We start from the raw sequence: 27,617 nt of genomic DNA, 5'->3' as shown, positions 1-27,617 counted from the left end.
GCTGGTGGTTGCTTTTGCAGATTTCCTATGTGGGAACAACGGGGCTGTTCTGCTGCAGTCTGGTGGAGAGGACAGCACCCAGAGAGACACAGCTCACCTAGCTTTAAGTTGCTACCTTGGGTACCACAAACAGCATAAGCTGCATCAGGATGGGGCTGAAATTCACAGGAATCCTTGGTAAATCCTGGGCAGGCAGCCATGGCTGAGAAGAGCTAGGCTGGGCCCATCCGTGCTAGTCTCACAGCTTCATTGTGCAGTTTGGATGTGCCCTGCAGGAACAGCTTTGTCTTAGTGGTGCCATTAACTCTGCTGCTCTGTGCTGGCACCAGGACAAAAGGCTCCCTGAAATGCATAGCTGGGTGGTGGATGCTTATGCAGCTGCTGCTGGGAAACACCATCCAGAAGCGTTTTTATTCACTGCTACGGTGAAGTATGCCCACATCGTGATCCTGGGAAATCCCTTTGGCCAAGTCTGTCTGACTCAAAGCAGAAGGCATGGCACAACCTTGGCGTGCCTCAAGTGTCTTCAGCTACCACTGGGGTCAGCAAAAGCTAGGAAATCATAGTGCCTTACAGGTGGTGCTCTGAGCTTCAGAATGGCTTTCTGCATGCAACATAGCAAATCTCATCCTGATCAACTTCAACCATCTCATTCTTTGTCAGGATATTTTTATCTCGTACCTCCACAGTACTGTACCTTTAGTATCATGTCTCCAGGTAGCAATCTTCCATCTCTGGCAATGACCCCATCTCGATAAATATGCTGTATAATAATGTGAACCAAAGGGGTCTCACTGCCTCCCACGATCCTAATGGCCAGGTTTTCATGGGGATCAGTACGGCTGATCTTAATGCAGGTAATTTCCCCATCTGGAATCAGGTGATACAGCCTGGGAAAACCTGGAAATGCATATTGTAAGGTATTTATTTGACAGCACAACATTGCTTTGTTGAAACATGCATTGCACAACCTCAAGTACCTGCCAGTTAGTCAAGCTAGGTTTTATGCATGGATGTGATTTATACCAAGTGAGAAAAAAAAGATAAGTAAGCTTGCTGAATGGACTTGAAGGGATCTTGCTGCAATTAATATATTCAAACTTCCTTTTCCCCACTAAATACAGCCTTAAACCTTTGATGTAATCCAGACAGATTTAATGTACTTAGAGTTATACAAGTCAATATTTTAAAGGAATAAAATATATTTTTGGTCACAAGAGACACCTCGGAACCAGGCCACAGTTTCTTGCTGGCCCTAGAACAGATGGGCATGGGCACCTCAACAAACATCCATCCCTGCTGTGCTGAGTTGTAAACTCTGCCTCACTGGTAGCATCCCAGGCTGCCCTGCTTTCTCCATTTTTGGTGTCACAGTGGAGGACAGGGCTCTTGTCTTATGACATCCAAGGAAGCCTTTTATCCATCTTTAGCTACCAGAACGACAACAAACCAAAGATTTGGACAAACCAAAGCACGCAGTAGTTTCCCTACCAGACCTATGCTCTCCTCTCATCCCTGCTTGAACTCCAGGAGGTAGGAATGAGTGGCTCTTACTGTGATGTGTCTATTAAAACCACAGTGTGCTCAAAGTACCTGGAGGGAAAGATCTCTGCTGGCCCTGGCAATCTGGCTGTGGGGAGGAGGGACTAATGGTGGGCAGGGGTCCTTTTTGTATTTATAATGCACTGGATTAGAGTATCTTCTTCCAAACCCTACTTTTCAACTGGCATGTCTGATTTCACATCATGTCACTAATACTTTCTTTCCTTCTAGGTCAATTCAAAATTTTAATCCATATTTAGCAGTGAGCAAAGTTGAAGTAAAAGCAGCAGTGAATTTTCCAGCACAGGCATAGCAGTCTTCAATTATTTTGAATTCCCCAAAGCTCAGAGAAAATATTTAAACTTTTTGTATGTGAATCCAATGCAGTGGTAAGTCAAAAACCTGCAAGTCAAAAAATAAACTGCTAATATTTTTTCAATAACCTATTTTATAAATTAAAGTACAGTGAGTGTTAATGAACAGTGGTTAGTGAAAAATGAAACTTTATAGACCAAAATCTGAGATAGAATAAATATTTGCTACCACAGAATTAGCAGGCAACAAACCAGCAAGGCACCAAAACCTTTTGAGAGAGGGCAAGGGGAAAGAAAGAATAGGAAAAAAATATTGAGAAACACCATGTTGCATCCCTTACCACTTCTTTGATCATATGCTCTTCAGGGTGGGAAGCTGTCCTCCTCCACGTCTGTAAAAAGCACCTACCAGTAGCACAGACTTCGACTTTGTGGTTTTACACAGACTTGACAGGCAATAAAAGTCTGTCTAGATAACTACACAGCCTTCACCAACCTAATACTCAACGATTTATTCTTGTAATAGCAGTTTCTGTCTTAATACAGGTTTACTACAGTTTTGCAGGCAACTTTAATGTTTCAGGAATAGAAAGTGCTTCATTTCCCCCATGCTCCTCTATTTTCTAAATGCTATTTGCTCAGCTTGTAATTTGCTCAATTCTCTCTAGCCTGAAGGGTGGATTCACATGATCTAAATCCAGGCCTCAAATGCACAGTTTGGTGATCTATGTGTTCTGACTTCCTTTGTAGTGCACAGGCACCCAAAGAGAGTGATTCCCATGCTAAATCACCCCTGGAGGTGCTAAATGTTCTCCACTGCTGTGTAAGAAAAGAGGCAATTAACTCTGGCATCTCAGTGAGGTGCTTAAAGTCAGACAATACAAATACTGCTCAAAAATCACCAATGGCCTGATCCTGCAACAGAATAAGCATGCACATTTCATACTCTCAGTGTGGTTATAAGTGTAGTTATGTGTAAAAATACAGATGAAAATCTGGACACCCAGAACTTCCCTGCATGCAAATAAATTAATATACATGTATATATTGAAGATACAAAACAGTGCTATAATAGACCTATTATGATTACTCACTTCACATCCTAACAAACTATGCTTTTTGACACTGATGTTCATTTTTCCATAGCTCATTCTAAAAACTCTTCTAAAGGAATTATCCAGTTGGATTTCTTGTCCATGGAGAATTGTGGACTGAACAAGTTATTGACACTCTCATGTTATTTCAGCCTGTAATTATTCCAGAGCAAAATCAGGGCAATGTGGCAGTGAACAAGTCTCTACATTTGTACAAGACTTACCTACATTTTTACATATGTATAAACATAAATCGGTTTCTTTGCATTTTGAACAATGCCTTACCCAGTTTGTTAAGACTTGCAGTGGCACTTGGCTGACTTTCAATATGACTTTAAGCAGACGTTTTTAGAGGAATTTTTAATGTCTAATTTCCTTCTGAAATGTGCAGTCTACAGCAACCCAAATCTTTCCAAGATGTTTTTCTTTTGCCAGTCTGCAAGTCTCTAATGCCACCTTTTCATAGCTAGCAGGCTGTACTGCCTCACTTCCTGTCTTCATTTGATTTGTATTCTTAATATACAAATACAATTGTTTATTATGTATATTAAGAATACAATATTTGTATACCAAATATACATAATAAACAATTGTATTTGTATATTAAGAATACAATATTTGTATTCTTAATATACATAATAAACAAGTATTTTCTCCTCAAATGGGCTAAGCAACCAAAATAACTCTTCTATGATCCATTATTTTTTGCTGTCTTACTTGAAGTCTTGCCTCTTCTTTTCATCCCAGACATCTACATGGAGGTTTAGATTGTCAACAACCTAGACTGTCATAAGTAAAAGGCCAATGCCTATTTTGATAACCTAAAAGTAAGTGTGTCAATCTAAATATATAAAGTACACAAATACACTTTTTTAAAATAAGACAATTCATAACTACTTTGTCACCAAAAAGTCTGCAAACATTGTGTGCAATTTGATGAGAACTTACCATGCATATTTCATGATGATGCCATGTCTAGAAAGCAATGTCATCAAATTGAATTTTTAATGTATAGACCATACCCAGAAAACGTAGACCCTGCTTCAGCACCTGGTTGCATACAATGACTGGGCCTCAGGAGCCCAACTGAAGGAACTCCAACTGAGTTGAGGGCTTGTACCTTTCACACATATATACATTCTGTTGTGAGGCTGGAGTACCAATTTTCACAGACTCCATTTTCCAGCCTTTACACTCTTTTTAAAAATTCTCCATTTTCTTAGGTCAGGTTTTCCAGAGCAGGAAAACCCAGGAGTATTGCATACCTTTCTTTACCATTTTATATTTCCAGTCCTTAAATATCGAAGAGCTGCTGAATCTAGAAAGAAGGAAACTTTCTGTCTTGTTTTTGGTGATTCTTCCAGGTTTTCCCACAGAGTGTTGTGTTTTTGTCACGGGGGGTTGTATGGAGGATTCTGAATCTGTCAATATAATAAAATGTCACCTGCATTCAGAAAGATTGTGCGGGCTTTTTTCTCAAGCAGTAGTCTCTTAATATTAGTGTGCAATGTTATCAATATTTTTACACATCAGTTTATGGTAAACAACACAGGAGAGACCAGCTTTGCACAGTGAACTCCATTTATCTGGCACAATATGGGAATATGGGACACCGAGTATTCCTTAGTATAGTGGCCATGACAAAGTATTACAAAATTTTAAGTATGCTTACTATTTTCCCCCCCCAATTTATAATATTTAATGGTAGCGTTCCTTCAGTGCTCAGGTTTCTGCTGACTTCTGTGTGCATCATGCTCCTCCCAGCAGTGCTGCCATGAACGTAGCTTCTGTCTTCATTCCCAGGACTCAGTGTGACAATGTGCAATGTTTGCTCTGACTCTTGAGTCCAGATTAATCAAAGGTCACTGTAAACAAAACTTGTATCTGTTGTTGCAGGTCCTCATTTAGATCAGGCAGCCTGACTAATGTGCCAGCTCACCCCCACAAATAGGACCATCTGCAGCAGCACACATTCATCCTTCCCAGCATCTGGACACCAGAATTTAAATTAAGCTTGTGTAACCTAGTCTTGGAAAATCAATGTGTCTGTAAGTATCACATGCCCTTGTGCTGGTGGGGAGCTTTATTCTGCAAGTTTTCCTTCCCAATAGATTTTCATTTATCATGCCATTTTCCCAAAGGTTTGCCATCCTTTTGATTGGATGTCTTCCATCAATTCTCCAGTGATGCTTCTCCAATGGAGGGGCAGGTAGAAGGTGATGCCAGTTCTAATCTCTCTTCTTGCTCCTGGACATTCCTCTCATCAAAGTAGTCCCAAAAGAACTAAAATGAAACTGTTGCTGAGCTGACTGTGTATCTAAAGAGTTGCGACTCTCATATACAGCAGGCAAATTCATCAGTCTGCAGTAGAGGAAATGTTGCAGAGACAATCTCTTTCTTCGGGAAATTGCCTGGCTCACTGTTCCAGAGCAGAGCACTTTGAACCAGTTCTGTAACAGCTGGTTTGGGAAATCAGAATGGCAACTGAATCAAATCTGAGAAAAATAGGAAGAGGGTGGGATTTCTGTGGGGTGCAGCCTTCCTGAGACAGAGGTTGGGCTGCACTGTCTTGTCCTGGGGCTGGATAAACCACTTTTTTTTTCTGCATACAGAGAGCCTTAATGCCATGAAATGGTTGATACCACCTGTGTTTCACTTACCTTCTTTTTCTTCACATACATTTCCAAACACTGAAGTATTTATATTATCTATCTATCTATCTATCTGTCTATTATATATATATATGTATGTGTATATATATATGTCTCAAAAATATAACAGGGTTCACACTGAACAGCACAAGAGGGAAGCCTGTTCTGTGGTTCTGCCAGTGCCTGCTGGGGCTGCCTTGGTCTTGACTGCTGCAAAGCAATGCCAGATGGTAGAACTGCATCCACTATGAGACTAGTTTGACTTTGAAAAACATTTGCCATCCTCAAGCAACCCTAAATTAAATTTCTTTTACAACGGCTTGACTGCAAAATGAAATCAATTAACATTTTTGAAAGTCAAAAATACAGCTCTATTACTCTAAAACTGTAAGGAAGTTTTTTAAATTGTACCTGCAAATTCTTTGCTCCTAAAACATTAGCTGGTTCAAAACTTGTATTAGTAGATCAGTTTGAGTAAAGAGTATATATATATATAGTCCTTCTTGGAACTCAGTTTAAGATGTAAAGCCAAACTAAGAGCGCAGTGATACAAATAAGCATTGCAAAGTTGGACCATTCTTTGCTTGGAGATATTTTATCATTTAAGTAGATTGTCAAGGTCATTTACACTAGTAGATCTAGTCAGAAGATATACATCTTAAATATATCAGTGCCTTAAGCATGTCCCTGTCACCTTTCCTCACATCTCAGAATGAAACTCTTTCTTTTGAGCTTTCTAAACTTCTGCTTCAGACCTGGAAAGCTATTTGTAGCTGTAAATGCTGCTAATGAAATTGCCCTCAGATAAATATCACAAGCTTGGGTGCTGCATAGAGACAAATATTTCTTTGCATGGGATTTTACAAATAACAAAGCATTAAAAATGAGAAAATCTTAACAACTCCTTCCCCCTAAATATTTTCTCATTAGTGTTTGTACTTTTCATTCACCTCTAACATTTTCTTTGGTTTGGACATGTAACAACTCTACTGAAAATGCCACAAAAACAGAAAAACAAAGAAAGCCTGAATAATTTAAATCCAAAATGAGCACATATAGCGTTGTTTAAACAAATCAAGCCACAGGATACAAACATAAATCGTGAGGCAATCTCTGCAGTTCAGGATGGCTATCAGCTCCAGGTGTGAGATAGCATTAGACTGTAACTATTTCTCTACTGTAATTATAACAGAAACACATTTGATATTATAAATCATATTTTGCAATGTCCCTGAGTGTCAGTTTTTTCCAAAACCAGTACTAGATCCAGCTTCTAGTTAAGAAGAATTTGAATGTTTTTTCTCCCTCATCAGAAACCATTCTTTTGTCTTGTACCCCCACAGTCATATTGCAACTGAGCAGTGGCTCAACAAACATAGCAGCTTCGGATTAAATGCACCTACACACCCTTAATGAAGGGTTGCTGAAGGCTAATACATGGCTACTTGTTGTGGTGTTCATTCTCAGAGCTCCTTTGACCAAAATACAGGCAAAACAGATTAAACAGAGACATGTGAATTAAGATGGGGGTCTTCTGAAAACTGGAGTCAGATGAATTATACATTGAGCTTTGCCAGATGATCTTAGCTCTCATTTATCAAGAAGAGGTTATCAGCAAGAAGGGGCTCATATCACTCTGTGAGGCTGGTGTAGTCTCAGCTTTATTCTGCTCGTGCACTGACTGAAGCTGGTGTGGAAAAGTGGTCACCACAGAATTAGCGAAGTGCTGCCCGATCTCCTGGGGCATTGAGTCATGGCTAAGTTCTTTTCTCAGATGGTCCCAGACACAAACATATGAACCTTTGGGCAAGGCAGCAGCACCTTTCCCGCTGGGTGTGCGGACCTCTGAAGTGAGGAACCACCTCATTCATCTCCACAGGAGTGCCTCCATTCCCAGGAGAGTGGCGTGGCAATGGTGAGACAGACACGCAGGGCTCCCTTTTCTTCAATACGTACAGTGAACACAGGGCAGAGCATACTGCAGCTATCCCTAAAGACTGACCAACAGCTCTGATTAGAAGTCTAGCTGCAGACTGCTCAGAGCAGCTGAGGTTAAAAAAAATAAATAAAAGAAGAAAACATACAGAACTGGAGAAGAAAACCAGCCCCCAGCTGGCAGGATGATGATAACTGCTACAGAAAGAAGTACATTCATTTCCTCCTCCAAGAAGGAACAGAGAAAGCCTTTGAGATGCCATTACACAAAGACCTGTTGCAAAGGTCTGAATTGCAATCTTTGTTCAAGTTGTATTTGCATTGCTTCAAGTTATTTTCTTGCATTTTTTAAAGATCTATTTCCAGAAATGTGTAATCGAAATGCATTCTTTGCAAATGTAATTAATAAAGTAATTTAGGAAGCCAGCTTCTGTGATCTCATACTTAAGAGTAACTGCTTATTAAGTAATTATATGCCTACCTGGTTTTTCCAGTGCAGCAGAATACATTTGGAAGTTTACAGGCGTGCTGGTGCAGAGGAATGAAACCACAAGCAGAGCCAAGGAGAGACTGACATTCCTGACACTGTCAGTGGGGCCCTGGAGTGATTGTCATTATACATCCCTTACAGAGACAACAATGCTTTCCATTTGCTGGGAATGTAAAGGCCAGTGACATCTCCACTTTTTTCTGCTAACTTCTGCTAACGTCTGAACTGCACTGGGCTACTGGATAGGTGCTGTTGACATCCAGATTATTTGCACACCCTGGACATGAAGCCAAGATTTCAGTAGAACTAATGTCAGCTATATGTCTAGGTAGAAAATGATCTGTACATCATCCGTCTTTTGAAAAATATGAACTTGAGGCATGGAGAATTTCACTCATTCTAAAAAAAGGCAAGCTTTTGCTCACAGTGGATTGAAGAGTTGCTATGGAATGAGAAATCTATCTGCCTGCTCAAACAGAGAAATAAACAACTCACTTGTACAATTTTACTTGGGAAAAAAAGAATATTATTTTAATAATAAAAATTATTTTAAAATATTTTAAAATATAGTAAAATTATTCATTATGTTTCCAGGTCAAGAAGTATATTCCCATCCCTTTTATGGAGAAGGTTTATGATTTTGAATTACCAGGTTTTATTTTGGCTCTATCAGCAAGTATGTGAAGTAGGAGAGTAAGACCAAGAACACAGTAACATAGTGAAACTCTCCTGAAAGAATGAGCAAATATTGAACATGATTCTCCAATTTACCACTATTTACAATGGCATCACAATGATGCCTGAAAGTAGCATTTGGCAGCCTTTTGTGCTTATTTTGTGTGTGTTTCAATGAGAACTTGAATACAGAGCAAAAGGGAGTTGGATATTTTATATTCTTAAAGACTGCATTCTGAACATTTGATCTGGGAAGAGACATGAGGTGCTGAGGCATCAAGCAGAGGAATAATAAGCTGAGTGAAGTCCTTGATTAAGACATTGATTCCCACTCTATCATCACTTCCTCTTGATGCGTGAATGCCATTATTGGTTTCATAATTATGGTCCAAACAGATTAGTAACATTTGCTTATTGCTTTGAGAATGCCAAATGTTAAGTGTTACTACCTGCCAGACCCCTCATCCCTGACATACATCAGACAAACTTGCCTCTCCCTGCTGCTTAAGAGCAGAGCATTCTTACTTCATCACCTGCCGGGCTGAGGTAATAAAGGAGCCCACAGAAATGCAGAATAATTACAGTACTTTGCACTTCCATACCATCCTCCCACTGGGAATTTCCAGTGCTTCATAAGCATTAGCCAAAACTCATTAAGTTCTTCTAAAGTATGATTATTGTGATCCATTTGCTTTAGAAGGACAGGCACATGCAGATGAAGAGACTTAAACAAAATTACAGAGCAAATCAATGACAGCTCCAGCAATAGATCCCAGATGGCCAGATCCCACATCCCATGGGCTAGATCCTGGGCTGGCTGTAGCATGCAGGCTGTTACCATAACAGCCCTACATGAGGTTCCAAATGCCTCAGCAATATTCTTGCCTGCCAGTCAGTAACATCTTTTGAAAGAAGAAAATAAGGAAAGATTGTGTTTTCTGGTTTGTTTGTTTTAACCACGCACAGCGCACCACATGAAAGGCACGTCAGTCATGGATATCCATCTCCCATGTGGACAGGGCTCCCTTCCCCAATTTGAGTGGTAACACAAGATGAACAAAACATTACCTTCCTCTCCAGCAGCAGAGTTTCCAACAGTCTCCCTTTCTCGGTCAGTCTGGTTGGAAACAGCACTTCCACTTTTTGTCCTTCGAAGAACACTGAACGCCTTGTTTATTTTTTTAAAAGATCTGCTTCTTATAGTGGAACGTTCAAAGTGTCGAGCTGCAACAGCCGGGAAAAAACCAAATCAGTACAGTTCAGCAGTTCTGGTCTAGAACCACAGCATTTCTGTAGCCCTCAGCATATGATGGGATGTAACATCAACATTAGGGCTGCCTGTACTTCACCTCTGCCCCTGAGTCCTGCTGATACTTCAAGGTTGCACCTGAATCTGGGTACAATCACCCTACCTCAGTCCCACACCCTCGAATTGCCTCCTTCCTATCTGTTTTGCCAATCACCTGGAGAAATCTCGTGTGAGTGTGGTAGCTTTGGAAAGAATTATCCTCCATCAAGGCAGAATCAGCAGCAATTCTCTGAAAAATACATATAAAAGGAAGAAGCACTGCCCTTCCTCAGCTATACATGTTTGACCAAAAAAAGCTGGAAGTCATTAAAAACTCTTCTTGAAAAAATCCCCACTACTACTACTGCCTCAAAACCTGGAAATGCCTCTAAAGCCACCAATGATTGCCAACTGTTTCACGTCAAAAAATTCAAATATTATCAGGTGGGAGGGGTCAAAAGCTCCCATATTCTGACTCGGGTACAGCAATACAAAAGAAAAGTCATAATACTTTCAAAACATGTCACTCTTTTCCATCCTGCTAAAGATATCTTCATGGCTGTTGCTGTTCTGTCTGTTCCAGCTCTGCATGCTAGCCAAATATTGTAATCTAATAACACAACATTCCCTCAAACCAGACTGTGGCCTCTACACTCAATAAAACTGACAGAATTTATTGAGATTCTGGTGCTCTGTTCTTGCACCCTTCCTTTCCTCACCTCTCCAAACCCTGGCACAACAAAAGGATAATGCTTCTCATTTCCTAGAGTATCACCATCCCTTCATCCATTCTCCCAATATGCAACTGGCAGCACACAAGGTGGGCTTTTTCCATTTCAGCTTCAGAATCCTCAAATACATGCTTTGAACTCACCATTAACACTTTTGACTGGCTTTAGCCAGGCCCTGTTTTTCAAACATGACACTCATCAAAGAGGTGAAGTGTCACAAGGTGAAAGATCAAGGCTAAGTCTCCTGATGCAGCTTGTCCCCTGACTGTTGTTATTTCAGCAGAACCAGCTTCTCCAAACTGCACCTTCCCAAGAAGCTGGCAGATGTTCCCCAAGGTCCTAAGGCAATTCTTAAGGGTTTTATTTTCCTGAAAATACTTGGCAGATGTGAAACACAGTTCCCAATAGGATTTTGGGTAGGTGCCAATGGCTGTGGGTGTTACTTGGGCCACCAAGATTTAGTGGAGACACATTACCCAGCTACACCACCTCCTCAAACCATCACACATAATATTTAATCTTCCAACTGAGCTGACTTACCTAAATAATCTTTCTAAAGATTTGCAGTTTACATGTGTATAGCTAGTCCATTTTCAGATTGATGCTGCCCCTGGCCAAGCCATTTTTTTTCACCTCAAATCTATTGGGTCACTGAATGCACAATTTGATAAACAATGAAAAATGAAAGCTTTCACTTTCCCCACCGCTTTTTCTTTTTAATTTTTTTTTTATCCTCCAGTGACATATATTTAACAGAACAATGAATTTGTTGGAGGCTGTGAAGCCATCATTTTTGGCTCTTACTCCTGTTGCGGTTGCTGCGGTGCAGGTCTCCGGGGCTGCTACCCAGCTGGCTGTCCTCTGAGGTGGGGCTGAAGGCCGGGTTCACCAGCCCTGGCTCATCTGTCATTAAGGCAATGGCTGCAGCTGCTGAGAGCTCAGGGCCCAGGGCAGCTACTGCTAAGCTGGAGCCACGGTCAGGAGAGCAGTCCTGGGAACGCCTCTTCCGCTCCTTGGTAAGGCCATAATGGGATGCTCCTTTACATCTAAGGAGAAGGGAGGGAAAGAGAGACATGATAGCAAGTTGTTTAAATTCTGCGTACTTATGGAAATTCTCTGCTTCCAAGGAATCACTTGGAGAACAACCTGTAATGATCATGGTGACCAGTGAAATATGGATGATTAACAAGAGGGAAAAATGCCAACGTGTGCTTCAAATGAGGTGAGTTACCACCTTACATGGGAAGAGTACTGCTGGTCAAGGAAAAATAGAGAGTCTGAGCCTTGTGTGTAGTCTTATGTGTATCAATAGTTACTGTGGATGCAAGAGGACAAGAATAGCAGGTGGCTAATTAAGCCAGAGGCTACAATCTGTAATTTCCTACTTGCCTCGATTGATGAAGGAGAGCAGGGTGAGGCCTGACAGCTTCTCTGGGTCTGCTAGTGAAATAAAAGGCACCTTACCCAGTTCTGCCTCCTGAAAAACCCTCCCGGTCACCAATGTGGTCACATGTGGAGCATGGCACTGTGTCTGCAGAGACCAGAGCAAACCTTAAAGGGCTGCAGATGGGAGCTGAACACCTGGGGGCTGCAGGAATCCAGGCCACATGCGGTGCCTTTACAGACCATTAACTACTTGAACTGCATCTGATGAATTGTTGAATTGTTTTCAAATTTAGCCACAGAGATGAAGTTGCCAACTCTGCTTTTCCAGCTCAGCTGAGACACTAAAGTAGGCAGGTCATTGCCTTGACAGAGGAAGAGGTGCAAGTGGAGGTAGGGGGTCCCACTGACCCTGCAGCCTCACCGGAGTCAAGGAGGGACTGCAGAGCTCCCACCAAGGGGCTGGGACCTCATGCCAAGGTCCTTGGGCCAGCCTGGGACTTCATCAGCTTGAGGACCTCAAGGTAGGTTCTAAACTACTTCTGGGGGAAAATCCTCTGTTTCTAGTGGAGAAACACATGTTCTCAAAAGAGCTCAAGATACAGAATTGTAAGGGGCAAGTTACAAGCCTGCTTTGAAACACACGTAGTTATGCTTCCAAATATCTGCTCTAGATTCATCCTAGACAGCAAAGGCAGGACCATGCATGGCATTTCTTTTTTAAGACTCATGGAAGAAAGTCACTTGAATAAAATTAAAGGTCACTGTAGTCTTCATGAGTCAGTATTCAATTAAAGCTATAAAACAACTGAAAAGACAGAGTGACCAAGGACACAGCACCTGTGACTTCACCAGCACCACTTCTGCCCAGTGCCACCCACTAGAACCACATTCAGTGCAAAAAAAAACCAAAAACCAACAAAAAAACACCAAAAAAACCCCTGCTTTTAATCATAATCTAATGAGCTTGGTCTACTTTCAGTTACTATTATCCCTTTCTTCATGGTGAAGGCTAACTGATGACTTTCATGAAAGTGCCCTGTAGGACAAACTCACAGAAATAGCTGCAGAAACCCTTAGGGATAGAAAGCTCTTCGTAATATATGGCATGCACAAAAGGCAATGCATAATACATACAGTACACAACGCTAGTGGGTTAAGTTCATGAGAAGAAGTAGCACACTGAACAGAAGACTTTGAAGAGAAATTATTATGGGAGCAGTTCCTGAGACAGAAAGAGGAAATGTCATCGAGCTCTCTGTATCAGCTTCCGAGTAGCAGTTTAATTTCTGTCATGGTACTGACTTTTGATGAGACAATTGAATTAGAACCTTTTTTTTGGCACTAGATCATGGTTTACCATCGTTTACTTCATTCTGCTTCTGACAACTTTTATCTTAAAGAGGGGAAAAATACCCAAACCAAACTCTGTCATATTGATGCAACTGTGTGTTATGTATATGCTTTAAGGCTTGGATAGGAATGGCTGTAACAGAAGGTATTTCTGAAACTTTTCATAAGCAAAATGAGGCATTTCACAAGAAAATACTCTTATGGAAGAGAAGATTGGTCAACTACTTCAAAACACCAATAAATAGCTATTTGAGGCACCATTGCAAGGCAAGACTGCAACAGTAGACATGTAAAGAAAGGAAGAGCTCTCCTGCCTCCTTTGCAGCAGGTATTTTTCTGTTACTTTCCAGATTTTCTCACTCCCACAGAACCCTAAACTATGGCAGGATGCTCTCCTTTAGATTTCATGGGAAGCAGAAGCACAAAGGCCTTTTCCTCTTGCTACTCACTTAAACACCTTCTTCACAGTGTTTTGGATACCCATCCTTGACATCTCTCTCTTGCAGTAAAGTCACATTTGCTAATCCAGCATATGAATGCTCGACAAAATAGTTTTAAAATAGTCTAAAAACCCAACACAGAGAAGTGGCTTTGGGGGGAACTGTTTGCTGTTCTCAGAAGACAGTCTCTGCTTTACAACAATCTTGTAAAGATTCAGAATGTGATAAGATATATTCCTACTCCTGTTCATTTTACTTCTTTTGGCTGTGTTTTCCCCATGTCAGTAAAGTTTCAGTGGCTGATACTAGAACACCAGCCTTGTGAATGAGTTCTCAAATGCAGGTGGTTTTTTTTATTTGGAAAGCTCTGTGAAGATCAATATGAAGATCAGAAGTGGCTCTGCCCAAAGATTCTTACTATTTGGATTCAAACACTGCCTGGTGCCCATCTGCTGTTCACTGCTACAGCCTTCTCTTTCTGTGGAAATCTTCACTTGCTGCTGCTGGCTGCACTGCAGACACACAGTCAACAGCTTCATTCCAACAGCAATGAACAGAAGACAGCTACTTTGAATGTAGAGAGGACTGACACAGTTTAAGATGTGGCTTATTGGAGAAGACAAGTTGTCATGATACAAAGCACAAAGCATATCTTTCTAGCGCTGCCAGAAATAGTTAAAGAAGAACCAGAGCTCTTCAAGTATGATCACTGAAGCTATTTCTTAAATAATTGTGGCAGGCATAAATGAACACAAATCAAGACCTCTTTCTTCAGATTAACACAGTGTCCTTGAAGAAGGAAAAAAAAGTCCCAAGACCTCAAACTTGTAATAAAATTTGCAATAGCATCTCTTCACTTTCATTGTTTTGCTTGTGCTGACACTGCTGTGATAACAGAAAACAGAAGAGATGACTGTCTAAGTGGAATCATATTTATAGTGCTCAAGCTACATTTTTCCATATGGTTGGTTTTGGCTCCCAGAAAAGAGAGAAACATAAAACAGCTTCGTGCCAGCAGTAATTAGCTCTCTCATTGTGAGTATTAATCACAATGCCTGTTTTGCAGCTGCAAGAGTGGGATACCTGATTAACATAACCAGTCAGAAAGTGAACTCAACAGTGTCTGCAGGCCAAGGTGAACTACAGATTTATGTTCCTTCTCAGTTGTGCTGGACAGTGAGTACATCCGTGCAGCCGTACAATAGTGAAACAATTTGAAGGCCAAACCCCAGAGATATAAACAGACATGAATAATGTGTGCTGTGCAGTTTGTGCCATTAAAGTAGTGTCACTAGGTGCACAGGAAACTGAGAAAATAGTTTCTTCTGTTTGAACAGCCTCTTTTATGAAGCAGATATCTACTGTCTGATATTCTGGAATGAGCTAACCACTGGGTGGTATAAGAGCAATGGTCACTGCTGAAATTTCACCCAGGGCTGCAATTCTGGCTGGTATCAACACTGGCAGCCACAGGGAAATCTCTGCCCTGCACCCTGTTCCACACTTGAGGGACACTCTGCACTCCAGGCGTCAGGAGCAGCACATCCCAAGAGCCAGAGCAAGGAGATCCAAAACCCTCTGACAGCCTTAACTTGGTTCTACCATTTGTAAAAACTGCCTTCAGTTAAACTCAAGGCCAACAGAAACATATCCACGTCATTTGAAATTCAAATTAAAACAAGGGTTTGAAAAGAGAGTTCTCCTTGCAGCATCCCTGACTTGCACAGCAAAGGAGGAACTGAAAGGAAGATTGACCTCAAGGATTTCAATTACCCAGGCTGACATAGGAAAAAAACGTAAAGCCAAAACATAAGCAAGGACAACATCATGAATTTTTTCACCTCTCTTCTAGTGATCTAAATAAAACAATTCCACAGGTAAAAAATATATGTATATGTTTGCTCATGGCAGGGGGACTGGAACTAGATGATCTTTATCGTTCCTTCCAACACAAAACATTCTATGATCCTATGATGTATTATGCACGTGACCTTAAAAACGCCCTGCCTTCTGTGTCACTTCACAATCTCTGTCTGGGCATGAAACAGGGGAAAAAAGTGAATCTGCAGAGTCACAGTGGTTGTGACCCAGGCCAGACACAAATAAACAGAGCAGGACCCCTCCCTGCCCAGTTCCAGTAGTGTTTTCTCAACCTCACTTCCGGCACCCCTCATATTTTGGACTGTTTTACTTTAGCGCAGAAGCAGCGGACACATTGTCAGAATGCAACTAAGAATAATGTATACAAAGCACTAAAGATTGCCCATCAGAAGAAAATACTGCATAATGAGCTGTCACTGCTGTTCCATAGCTAAACCCTGATCACGATAGACAAGTAGGTTTCAGCTACGGTGTCACTGCAAGAAGCCTCATCCCTGTGTAATTTGGTCTTCACACAAGTTGGGGTCCAAAGTATCAACAGCATGTGCCATACCTCTGTTACACAAACTCCCTGAATGCTCTAGCACCCATAAACTAATCCAGTGGAAAAGATGATGGAGAAACCAAAGCTGATCAACCAAGATCATCCTGGATAACCTGGTGCAGATAACCTTGCTTGTGAGACCCTGGTGAGAGGTTTCTGCTGTGCCTAGGAGGAAAGGAGACATGGGGTTTAATTGGATAGGATGACTCACAAGAAGGTGTTGACAATTCCTGCCCCACAGGAACCATCCACACCATTGCAGTGTGCATTGGCAGTGACAGTAGTCCAAACATAACCCAAACACCAACCACATGGACTTCAGGCCAAACACTTAAACTCTGAAGTTTTCTGAAACTCCATCACAAGGGAGTGAAGTGACTCAATCAGTTCTTCAGACAGAGCTAACACAAACTCTTCTGATCTGACTTTTGTCAACAGTGCACCAAGAAAAAGAAGCAAGGTACCTGAACTCCCACTATATCCCATGTCACAGATATAAGCTAAAATGCAGCAAATACATGGCCTCCCATCCAGCCCAACCATACTGCTGCTTAAAAGGTCAGAGACATCAATATCTTTGGCAGTGAAGGTGATCACTACCCTGCTGCCCTCTGAATCTGATGATATTGTAACAACCTTGCTCAGAAAACTGGCTTCTGTGAATCTTGATCCTATGTACAAAATTTCTTTTTTCTTTTTTGCTATGTAGGGAAATGAATTCTGGAACAGAGCACTTCACAGAAATGATTTTTCCTTGGTAATTCTGAGTTCCTGCAAGGATTAACTCTTGTGTGAATGTTGTATATGGAAAAAAGCTTCATAAGTACCTGATATTTTTTAATGCATGTGTCTTTTCCACTTTTTATAAAGAACTGTCTTATGTCAACAATAATCCTCAAGCTACTGTAATCGTGGTATTCAGCTGTGGCTAGAAGGTCCTGCCTACATTAAACCTCATTCAACACTGATAAAGAAGGGAATAAGCCATATAAAAAGCAAAGCTTAAACTTCTGGATTGCAGTTTCCAGTGAATATTTGCTGAAAGACAGGCTGCAAAACCCATATCTAAGCAGGCAACTAGAAATAGGCTGATCTGCACCTGCACTTGAATTTCATAATGCCAGCAGTATTTCCAGGTGCTTGTCAGTGCTGTTCTGTGCGCTCTGTACCCTGGCATTGATGCACTTGGGTATGCTATCCCTGATGATCCCTCAGTGTCAGAGATTTGCCATCTTGTTTGGAGAAAAAAAAAGCATATTTTTCACTTAAGTGGGAAATTGTCCCAGTTACTACTGCTCTTTCTCTTCAATAACCCTGTAAACAAAAGCCTTTTAGAGACAGCTTCCTGACACCTGGGGCATCAGGGCTGGCTGGGAGGGCAGCGTGGGCCTGTAGTATGATCCCTGCTGCCTCTGGAGGGCTGAGGATCAGCAATTCCTTCCTACGGTTGCATAAACACTGCCCTTCTCGGTGTCAGCACAGAGATAGCTATGATAGAAACTTAGATGAGGCAAATGGCTTCTCTGTCTAGCTGTCAGAGAGATTTTCTCGTGTAACATTTGCTCTCTATTGTCAGCCAGAGGCCTTCGCCATAGTAAAAGCAAGTAACAGATTTAGTGGTTCTTTATTTCTGCATTACTACTCTCTAAATATTTATAAAGGTCCTCATAATATTTATTGTATTAAGCTAAAGTTATTTAGCTTAAATACTTTCCCACAAGATAGGAAAACCTCTCACATATTTATCTGTTTCAATTTAATTTCTGCATATTTCCGTTATGGTTTCCTAAGGGTTTTTTCCACAATTTTTGTGTTAATGAAGACATCACAATTCGATACATTCTGGAAAACTACCTTGCTAACAAAGCTTAAAACTGTGCTTTGTCCTATCTGTAAAGATCTGACCCCAGGGAAGGGCTGTCATTTTCACAATGCTTTTGCACTAAGGTGCTGTCAAACAAAATATATTTGTGCATTATATAAGGAACGTGTGCAGGAGAATCTGTATACTTATATTTCCATGTCAGCTACTCTGCATGAATTTGGGTCCACCAGTAGAAAAAGGAGTTGTGATTCTCACAGATTAAAAAGGTAAGGTTTTCTAAGCATATGAGGAAAAAATTATTGAGCATTCTTGATAATTACAATTTAGTCTTCAGCTACAGTGACGTACTCCCATTTCTGGGATTTGTCTGCTGAGAAGGAGGAGCAAGCGTGGCTCGTCATCATGTTTGAGGCCCTTAAAAGTATTTTGCATTGATGAAGAACAGAACTGCAGTTCAGAGTTCACACCTCACAGTTCCCAAAACTACCAATGGACAAAGACTTGGCATCAGACAAAATCTGAACAAGCATTCAATGAAAACCAAATACCTATTTCATATTTGACTGCTCATACTGAAAAAGGGGAATATCTCCATATTGCCTACTAGTCTTCAGGAAAGTTGAAAGAACTTGGAACACATTTTTTATGTGAAATATAATGTAGAGTTCAAATTTCATGTACATGCTAGCAAAGTATCACCTAACATGAGGTTGTGTTTAGGATTTTTTTCCTCTCTTCTCTTTAAAACTCAGAAAGTTGTATTTCAACCACCATCTCAAGCTTCTATTATGAAATCTTTTTTATCATGGGAACATTAGCATTTATCATGGGAACAGGGAATTGGAAGAAATTGGAAAACAACATTAGTTGCCTGCAATTGCAGACAAAAATCATGGCTGGGATTATTGCGCAATGATCCCAGTTATTGTTGGGACTAAGTACAAATTGTTGGTCCAGAACATGCTTTCTTTCTCTCCTGAAACTTCTTTCAGGCCATTATTTTGTCACTGATGATTTTGAAACCACAACTGTACTGATTTTCCTTCAAGGTGGGATTATAATTCAATTTCTAGTCGTAAAGCAATCCAACAAATTTCAACTGTCTTACATATAGGAGAATGGAGCTGTAAATTGCTAGAGAGAGCTGAGATGGGCAAGTTGGCACCCAGGCTTTTCAACTGTTTTTTACAGGTTAGCACACTTGTTTTTGCTTAACATAACTACTTCTTTAGAGAAGCCAATATTCACAACTGACTTTGTGAATATTGCTTTTCACTTTGTATGCCCCTTTCCCCCGTGTTCACAAGTGCTCTGAGAATGCACAAAGGCATCAGCAGACTGTTCCCGCTGCTCACATAAGGCATAGCCTTGAGTTGCTTCTAGAGCCTCTACCTTTTCCAATACTGCTTTTAAATGTAATGCTTGTAGAGCACAAGTAGACCTGGAGCTACAAAACTGAGGAGTTAAGCAGGGTGGAAGGCTGCAGTCAGTCTCTTATTCATTATTTACTCCTAGATTGCAAACAAACTAATTCACCTACTTTACTCCTAAATAAACATTTGTCATCACAGGGAAGATACCAGCCAGATGTACAGTACCAGAGTGATTTTGTGTGATACAAAACAACAGCAATATTTATTTATACTGAACTTAATTAAAGACTGAAGCTCCCAAGGAGTGATCTACATATCTCATGCAATCTACTCACAGCAGCTGACACATGCAAGAAAAACAGAGGTGGCACACTATCTCTAATTCCTGGTAGGTGCTCAGGTATTGACACAGCAAGGAGCTTGTGAGTACTTGGTTAGGACATTCAAAGCAAAATAAGCGTGAAAAACAAGACACATGGGACTAGCAGTTTTGAGCTGGTGAGAGCCAGTAAACCTTGCTGATGGCTTGTAAGCATTCTATGCTTATGTACTTATAGCATTCAACAAATAATACATTATTTAAAGCCACTAATCCTGTCCAAGTGCTGTATTAAAGTACTGAAGTACTAAAAACTCCTCTTGACTTCAGCAGAAATGGAGCTTGCTGAAAACTTTACTAAGAGCTTTCATCTCCTTTCAGAATTGTATCATTACCTACAAAACATACTTAAAAGATTCAGCTTTTACTACTTCAAGAAGAGTCAAACTTGAACATTTTTCCAAAAGAAAATGAGAAAGCACCAATTAGAAAGAGAGTTTTCTAGATGGAAAATGTAGGTACTTAGCAATATTTGTACATTCTTCTACCTACAGAAGTTGTGCATGAGGGAACAATCACAAGTAATGTGTATCAGTTGGGTATTTAGAAAGCAACATAAGACCTGCCATGAGCAGCTCTGAGATTCATATCTGCTTTTCAAGTCCACCCAAGACCACTCAAAGAACTAGCACTCAGCCAGCAATCTTGACCACTGATTTTGCCTCATACTAATAAAATAATGATAATACAACCTTTTCACATTAGGAATTGAGATTGTATATAATGAAGCTGCAGCAGGATCGCTACAAATATTCCTCATTTACAATATTAACTAAAAAATGAGCCTAAGGAAAATCACAGCATATATACACAAAAGCTCAAAAATTGCTGCTAAAATCAGGTTATCTGTGACAAAAATAACAAGTAAAAGACAAAGGAATTCTTGAGGCATTGCAATGCTCTTTCTCATATCCAATACACTCATCCAATACTCATAATCCAATACTCTCAATCCAGTACACTACATTTTCAAATTATGTAGGTACACATATAATTAATATTAAGAATAAGCATTCGATCGTATGCTTTTCACGTTTATTGTTAATATGTTTTTCACTTTTATTGTTCGGTCTTTTGATCACTGGATTATTTTCAACAGGTATAACTAGTCTCCTGGAACTTAATATCTCAGCATTGTCTTCCCCTCCTACTATCCCCACCTATGCTATAAAAACTGTATGATGCAGTGAGCAAAATATGTTTGCAATGGGACAAATGGGGCTGGTTTTTAACAAGGTTGACAGGATCAGCTTAACCCGAATTCTTGCAGCTACAGACACAAAAGCCTGACAGACAGAAACTTTGTATTTACACATACTTAGCATGCGTTTATTTTAAAAATAAAACTAATTACAATATCTGCTGTGTCACAGACTCAGCAAGCCAGCACTACTGAGAGCAGGTGTGAGGCTTCTGCTGGCAAAGAGAAGTAACTCATGCCCATAAGCCTCTAGATATAATAAAAAGAGAACACTGTGTTCAGTTTCAAGATGTTTTCAACCCAAGGCTTGGGTTTACTACTATGTTCTCCACTGGAATTTGAAATTATAGGAAATAATGGAGCTACATCCAACAAATCACAAATGCTGTCTTTACACAATCTTTTTGACAGAACATGCTGTGGACAGCCATCCACAGGTCTAGCTCTGGTGGCATTTGTCTCTGACCACTGTGACCCAAAAGTCACATAAGATCCCTTCTAGGTCAGCATGGATATCCAAATTATACTGCTAGCACATCTTGGTACATATCACACTCTAAACACATTTTTGCTTCCTCATAGGGAAGGTTACAAAAAAAGAAGGTCTCAGCACACCTCAGCAGTTGAAAGACCACAGAGACCCCTGTCAGATGCCTGCCTGAGTCTTAAGCAAACATCTCTGCCAGTACAACTAAGCAGTTTCTTGAAATGTCACAAATGTTTCCCATACTCTTATAAAATCTGATGTCTAATATTCAACAAGGACCCCAAATCAGCCTTATAAAAAACTGCATTGCAGTCTTCTCTTTTGCACATAGATTAGAAGAGGGTGGATCAGAGGGACATCACAAACCAGTTTTCAGAACAAATCCCCCCAGACCCATTTGGCATGCAAAAATCTTCACTGCTTGTGTTTTATGGGTTCCACCCAGTTGAATATGAGATATTTCAGTGAGATATTTCACCCATCCATTAAAATAAACACACATTTCAAAAACATTTAAGGGCTTCAGAAAGTCCAAATCCAGCCACAGCACAAGTATGGCTGGAATGTTGTTTATAGTCTTCTGAATGCTCACACAGTAGGAAATGCTCACTTATGCTGTAAAGATTGTGAAAATTTCTCTTTGTTTGGAACACACTTTTATAACAGAACTATCAGAAATACTTTTAACCTGAATTCTTTTACCCAAATCTGAAAAAAGCCCAATCCACTCATCTTTCTCCCCAGATAGTCACCTAAAGGCAGTGCTGTGTTCAATATCATGGAAAGCACCCGAGAGAGCAGTGGTGTGTCTCCCTTCCTGTTGTATGCAGACCACTGTCAGTGGAGGGGGGAGGCTGGGGAGGTTGAAGGAGCTCACCTCAGTTTTCAGGAGTGCTCTAACCAGTGAAGCTCAGGTTGGGATAAGGCTGAGTTCTGCTCCTCCTGCTGAAGCTTATTCTGAGAGGTGAATTAAGCAGGAGGGAGACCAATGCTGCATCCAAATTAAAAACTGGCACATTGGGAGGGAGAAACTGAGTCCTGCTTCAGTGCCTCCTTCAGAGGCACTCTCCTTTAAGTCCACCCTGGACTGGCAATACCATCAAGGCCCACAAGTCCATCTTCAGTCTGAAGCTGAAGAAGTGGCCTTAGAGGCTTCTGATATGGGCTGAGAATCTCTCTGGGAAATTGTACATTGTTTTCTCAGATCACTGGGATAAAACACGTGAATCAAGGCATAAAATACAAAAATTAAGAGTGCAAGCAAGAATTCAACCTTAAGGACAAAAGATGCCTTCAGAAGTGGGTACCAACAACACAAAATGCATATCCCTGATAAAGAAAAGTACCATAAAATCATAGAGGAGCCTCGGCTGGAAGAGACCTCAACAGATCACATTGTCCAACCTTTCATGGGAGAGGAAGCCTAGATGAGATTATCTAGCATCCTCTCCAAAACTTTGAGTGATAAAACTTTTATCTGAGGTGATTAACCTTAAGCATCTTGAAACCTTAAGTGATGGGAACTCTACTATATCCCTGGGGATGTTGTTCCAGTGAACAATTGTATTCACTGTGGAAAAAAAAGTAAAAGGAGTAAACAAGTTTTGCTCTGTACCTTCATTTAAACCAATTTTTCTTAGGTTGTTTCTCCTTCATATTCCTTAGTCAACAGATGTTTTACGTTTCTTTAGGTTTTTTTAGTCACTTCTAGTTGCTCAGATTTCATACTATTTTTGCATAGTATAAATAAGAGAAGATCATAAAATGGTTTAGGTTGGAATGAACCTAAAAGACCATCTAGTCCCAACCCAACCTTCCATGTGCAAGGACACCTTTCACTAGACCAGGCTGTTCAAGGCCTTATCCAACCTGTCCTTGAACACTGCTGGCATCCACAATTTCCCTGGGCAAGGTGTTCCAGTGTCTCACCGTCCTCACAGTAAAGAATTTTTTCCTTATACCTAACCTAGGTTTTCCTTCTTTCAGTTTGTACCATTACTCCTTGTCCTATTACAAGAGTCCCTGGCAGAGTCTCTCTCTGCCTTCCCTGTAAGTCCCATTCAGATACTGGATGTTTTCTCTCATTTTTTTTTTTCTTTAATTATTCAATTTTTAGAAAAGCCTCTTCAGGATAAAAGGCAGTCATTTCATCCTGTCTTGTTACAACACACATTAACTTTTGTATTCATCCAACAAAAGAAACAAAATAAAAAAATACAAAATGTTCTTCAGGAAGCTGCAGCTTCCTTTCCCTTTTACAACACTGCAGCCTTGGAAATTTCAATATTCAAGCTCTAATGACTCGTCTTGCTTTCAGTTTTAAAATATAAACATCACCTGTACAGCTGGGCACCTAGAATATGGTGGGAAAACCTGAGCAGCAGGTTTGGAATACTGAACCTTGAGCATGGGATAAAATGATATTTCCCTGGGTGATACAGGACAGTGGCCTTGCTCTTGCTGTCCTGGAAGGAACATCCTGCCTGACCTTGTTGCTCCCACAAAATGGGCTGGGGCTGCTGTGCGACAGCCTGTCCTGAAATGAATTCAAACTGTGAATTCTGTGTGACAGTTTGTGGCATCTGGGTGACTCAGTCAGCCTCTGCGCCTGAGGCTGTTCCAGCCCAGGCTGTGATTTTGTTAATGTCACAATTTAAGTAGACTTGGGTCTTGTTAGCAGTAATGATGGACTCCCTGAAGGAAAACCAAGGTGGCATTGGAAATGATGTCATTTCATTATCAGCTCTGAGATGGGGATAATTACATCTGTCTTCTTCAGACTGAGATGACCCTGGTCCTTCAGAAGGCAGCTGGCAATCTAACTTCCAGCAGTATGCTTATGCCATGCCTCATCATCTGCTAATTTTCACATCAAAGGCATCACTCAAGGTGACCCAAACCATCATCAAAAGACAGGATCTCCAGCTGGACATGCATACTAGTGTCCAGTGGACAGCACCATGCTGGGGGCATTGGACATGTTTCCAGCCCTGACTGAGATATACATAAAACAAATCCTACATGCTTCATGTAAATATAAACACAGCATGCTCTTAACGCAGATGGCTTGACAAGCCATATAATAGAGAATAGTCTAACAGATAAAATGAGTAATTTCCTAATGGTTACAAAACATCCACCTCAGCCTGACATGAAAACTGAGGATTAAAAAAAATGGGTAGACAGACTAAACAAAATTCGTAGTGCATTTAAATATTTATATTAAAAATTGAGACATGGGTTTCTGTAGTAATTTTTCACAATGTCTTCAACCAGTGGTTAGCAAATTACCTATCTTCAACTTCTGAGGAACTTCCTTAACTGCCCTGAAGCAAGTTTGCTTCCTGAAGGGCAAATCCAAATACTCAGCACTGTGTGTTTGTAAGAGTGCAGTGCAGAGAGAAAAGGAGGAAGAAGAAAGGTAAATAAATACCTAACAATTAGCAATTGTAAACCGAATAGCCTCATGGCAAATTATTTTCTTTTTCTTTAAAAGCTAATTGAAGATGCTACAGCACCAGGTTACAGGGTTTTCTGAGTACTTAGATACTGGCATTAAGATGTCCTTCCAAAATGGAGCACGAAGTATTCTGCAAAGCTTAACCATATTCAGTTTTTAGAGGTGGTGCTGCTTCCTAGGGGGTTGTCTGCAACAGGGAAGTACATGATTGCTGTGGTGCTTGTGGAATGATACCTCAGGCACACTGTGTATATTATATGTGCAGACACACACATCTGAGAATAGCTTCCCTGGAGACATCCCCATTCCAGAGTAAGAGTATTCACCAGAGAATCTATCCTAGAATAAGAACAGTATTGTCACTTTACACCCAACTTTATTGGGGATTAGCTTCCCTGTGTGTTCAAACCACCTTTTTAGGGTAATTCCTGCCCTTTCTTCACCACCCTATCTTCTGGACACTAAATGCCTCATGGGTCAAGTCTGGGTCTCTTTGAGAGACAGGGGCTACCCCTCAGTATGCCACATCTTGAAAACTAGTTGCTAAGTTTGCTTTGCTTAATATGTGTTAAAAAGTCCTTTTTGCTTACTACATTTTTTTTCAATGTCTTCCATAACACATTATGTGGCTTTTTAAACTGCCATAGCACAAAAAAGCAGTAAGTGTTAAAGCATTGCCACAAAGTCCTAACTGTAGGAACAGCATTCTCTCCCCTCAGCATCTCTATCAAAAAGGAGAGAGGGGAATGAAAGTAACACACATTTACCTTCTAAAAGCACAAAAGAACTCAGGACTTTAGTAACATGTGTTACTAAATAAGTCACTGCATCCACATGTTGCTAAAGATGCAGAATCATGAGTCACCTGAACTTCTGTGCTCAGCCCTGGACCTGACAACTCACCAATGGCTTCAAAGGGTGAGGACCTTTTCTCTGCAATGTGACTGTTTTAGAAGACCTGGAAGAAGCACTCTTTGCAAAGCAGCCAGAAGGGAGGGGAGGATTACATCAGCAACTGCTTCCCTGGCACAGGAGACCGTAAGCAGCACAGCTGTTCTTTGTGGAAATGTCAGGGAGGGGGAAAAAAGTGCCGAGAGAGTTGTCACCGTCATAAAGCACAATAGGTGGTTCCAAAATGATGGTTCACATGGTCTCAAGCTTTTCTTGAAAACTCTGCTCCGGAAGCCTAGGCTGACTAACTTTCCAAATGGCAAACGCTACTTGAAAAACAGACATGTAAATCATAAAATTACTTAGCATCCAGTTTCTCTGCTTAGCAAATCATAAAATTACTTAGCATCCAGTTTCTCTGCTTCTCTCTGACAAAGAAGAGCACAGCTTTGTCTCAGTGTAGATGCAGCAGCTGAGATAACCCTATATGAGCCTTCAGTCACAGCCACACTCAGTCACAGCCACATCTACAGAATGTCCTAGGAGGATTTCAGGTGATACCCATGACTCTACCTCTCTTCTTGTGTCTGCCCCCTTGGGCCTGTTGTCCCAGAGAAAGCAGCAAATTTCTGTTTGTTCCTGGGTTCTGCAGGAAGTGCTGCACCTTCAGAGGAAAAACACTATCTCAAGGTTGTTTTGAAGTACTGCCAGTGTATGCCCATGCAGCAAGCCAAAGCAAGTTTCAGATGGACATGTGCTGTCCTCCTTTGTCCACAGCCTCCCCAGGAAGGAGGACACACAGATGAAGGTGTGTGACATGGTACCACACTTGCCTCACTCTCATACACTGCCAGGAGATGAGGAAAAAAATCACACAGAAGATTTGGAACAAAGAAACTGTAAGCCCAGACCTTCCCTTCAGTCAACAGAAAAAGAACACCAAACCTGAACTCTGCTTCCTTATGCCTGGCACAAATGGATATGTCAAACTGATTCCTACTTCATCCCCATCACTGTGGTCAATGAGAGGTGGTCAGAGGGGACCAGGATTAATCCTTAGTCTATAGCTATGCTGTACAGCTTCTTCAGTAATTTTTAAGACAGGCAGCAAGTGTGTTCACCCACCCCTAAACCCCTAGAAGCCTTCTGTGGTGGCCTGCATGGGCCGTACAAGGACTTACAGACTTCAGAGCTGCAGACAAACAGGGACCTTTCTGTACCCTGGCCCTTCAGCAGCAGATCTGACTATTCAGCAGTGGGTCACTGCTTTATCCCAAGTGCTGCTACTCTCCTGAAAACATGCTTCTCCAAAGGGACTTTCTGGTCAGTGTTAAAGTGATGGAATTTATGTTTGCCAATGCAGGGAGATAAATTTCACAAAAAAAAAAAAAAAAAAAAAAAAAAAAAAAAAAAAGGCATGAGAACAGTCTCTGTTTTGTAAGATCTGTTGTCATACAACTACCATTGTCACAAGGGACAGGAGAAGTGAAGTCTGAGGTTTTACAAATCTCCCACACAGGGGTGTGTATTTTTTTGAGGGAGGAAGAGGTTGTCACAAAGATTGCAGAAGCTGGAGTCCATGACATTTTATTCATATTGTTTCAACTCATTCACCCACATGCCCTCAAGGGATGTTCTGGTTTTCTTTAAATTGCTGTTTCTGCTAAAACCGCATGGTGT

At 40.9% G+C, this 27,617-nt stretch overlaps 1 protein-coding gene across 1 annotated transcript in view; it reads right to left on the bottom strand.

Annotated features, from left to right (window-relative positions):
• Positions 1–27,617, bottom strand: part of LNX1 (ligand of numb-protein X 1) — a 65,688-nt gene that overhangs the window by 22,347 nt on the left and 15,724 nt on the right. Inside the window, exons 2-5 of the mRNA XM_041402630.1 lie at positions 11,525–11,766; positions 9,770–9,925; positions 4,216–4,371; positions 698–900 (exon numbers count right to left, since the gene is read on the bottom strand). Of these exons, the coding sequence (XP_041258564.1) occupies positions 698–900; positions 4,216–4,371; positions 9,770–9,925; positions 11,525–11,766 (757 nt within the window). The remainder of the gene's footprint in view (positions 1–697; positions 901–4,215; positions 4,372–9,769; positions 9,926–11,524; positions 11,767–27,617) is intronic.

The sequence above is a fragment of the Onychostruthus taczanowskii genome, unplaced genomic scaffold (genome assembly GCF_017590055.1).
Source record: "Onychostruthus taczanowskii isolate IOZ18803 unplaced genomic scaffold, ASM1759005v1 scaffold2, whole genome shotgun sequence".
Classification (NCBI taxonomy): domain Eukaryota; kingdom Metazoa; phylum Chordata; class Aves; order Passeriformes; family Passeridae; genus Onychostruthus; species Onychostruthus taczanowskii.
Note: the sequence above shows the minus strand (reverse complement) of the source record. Positions and strands in the feature narration are given on the sequence as shown.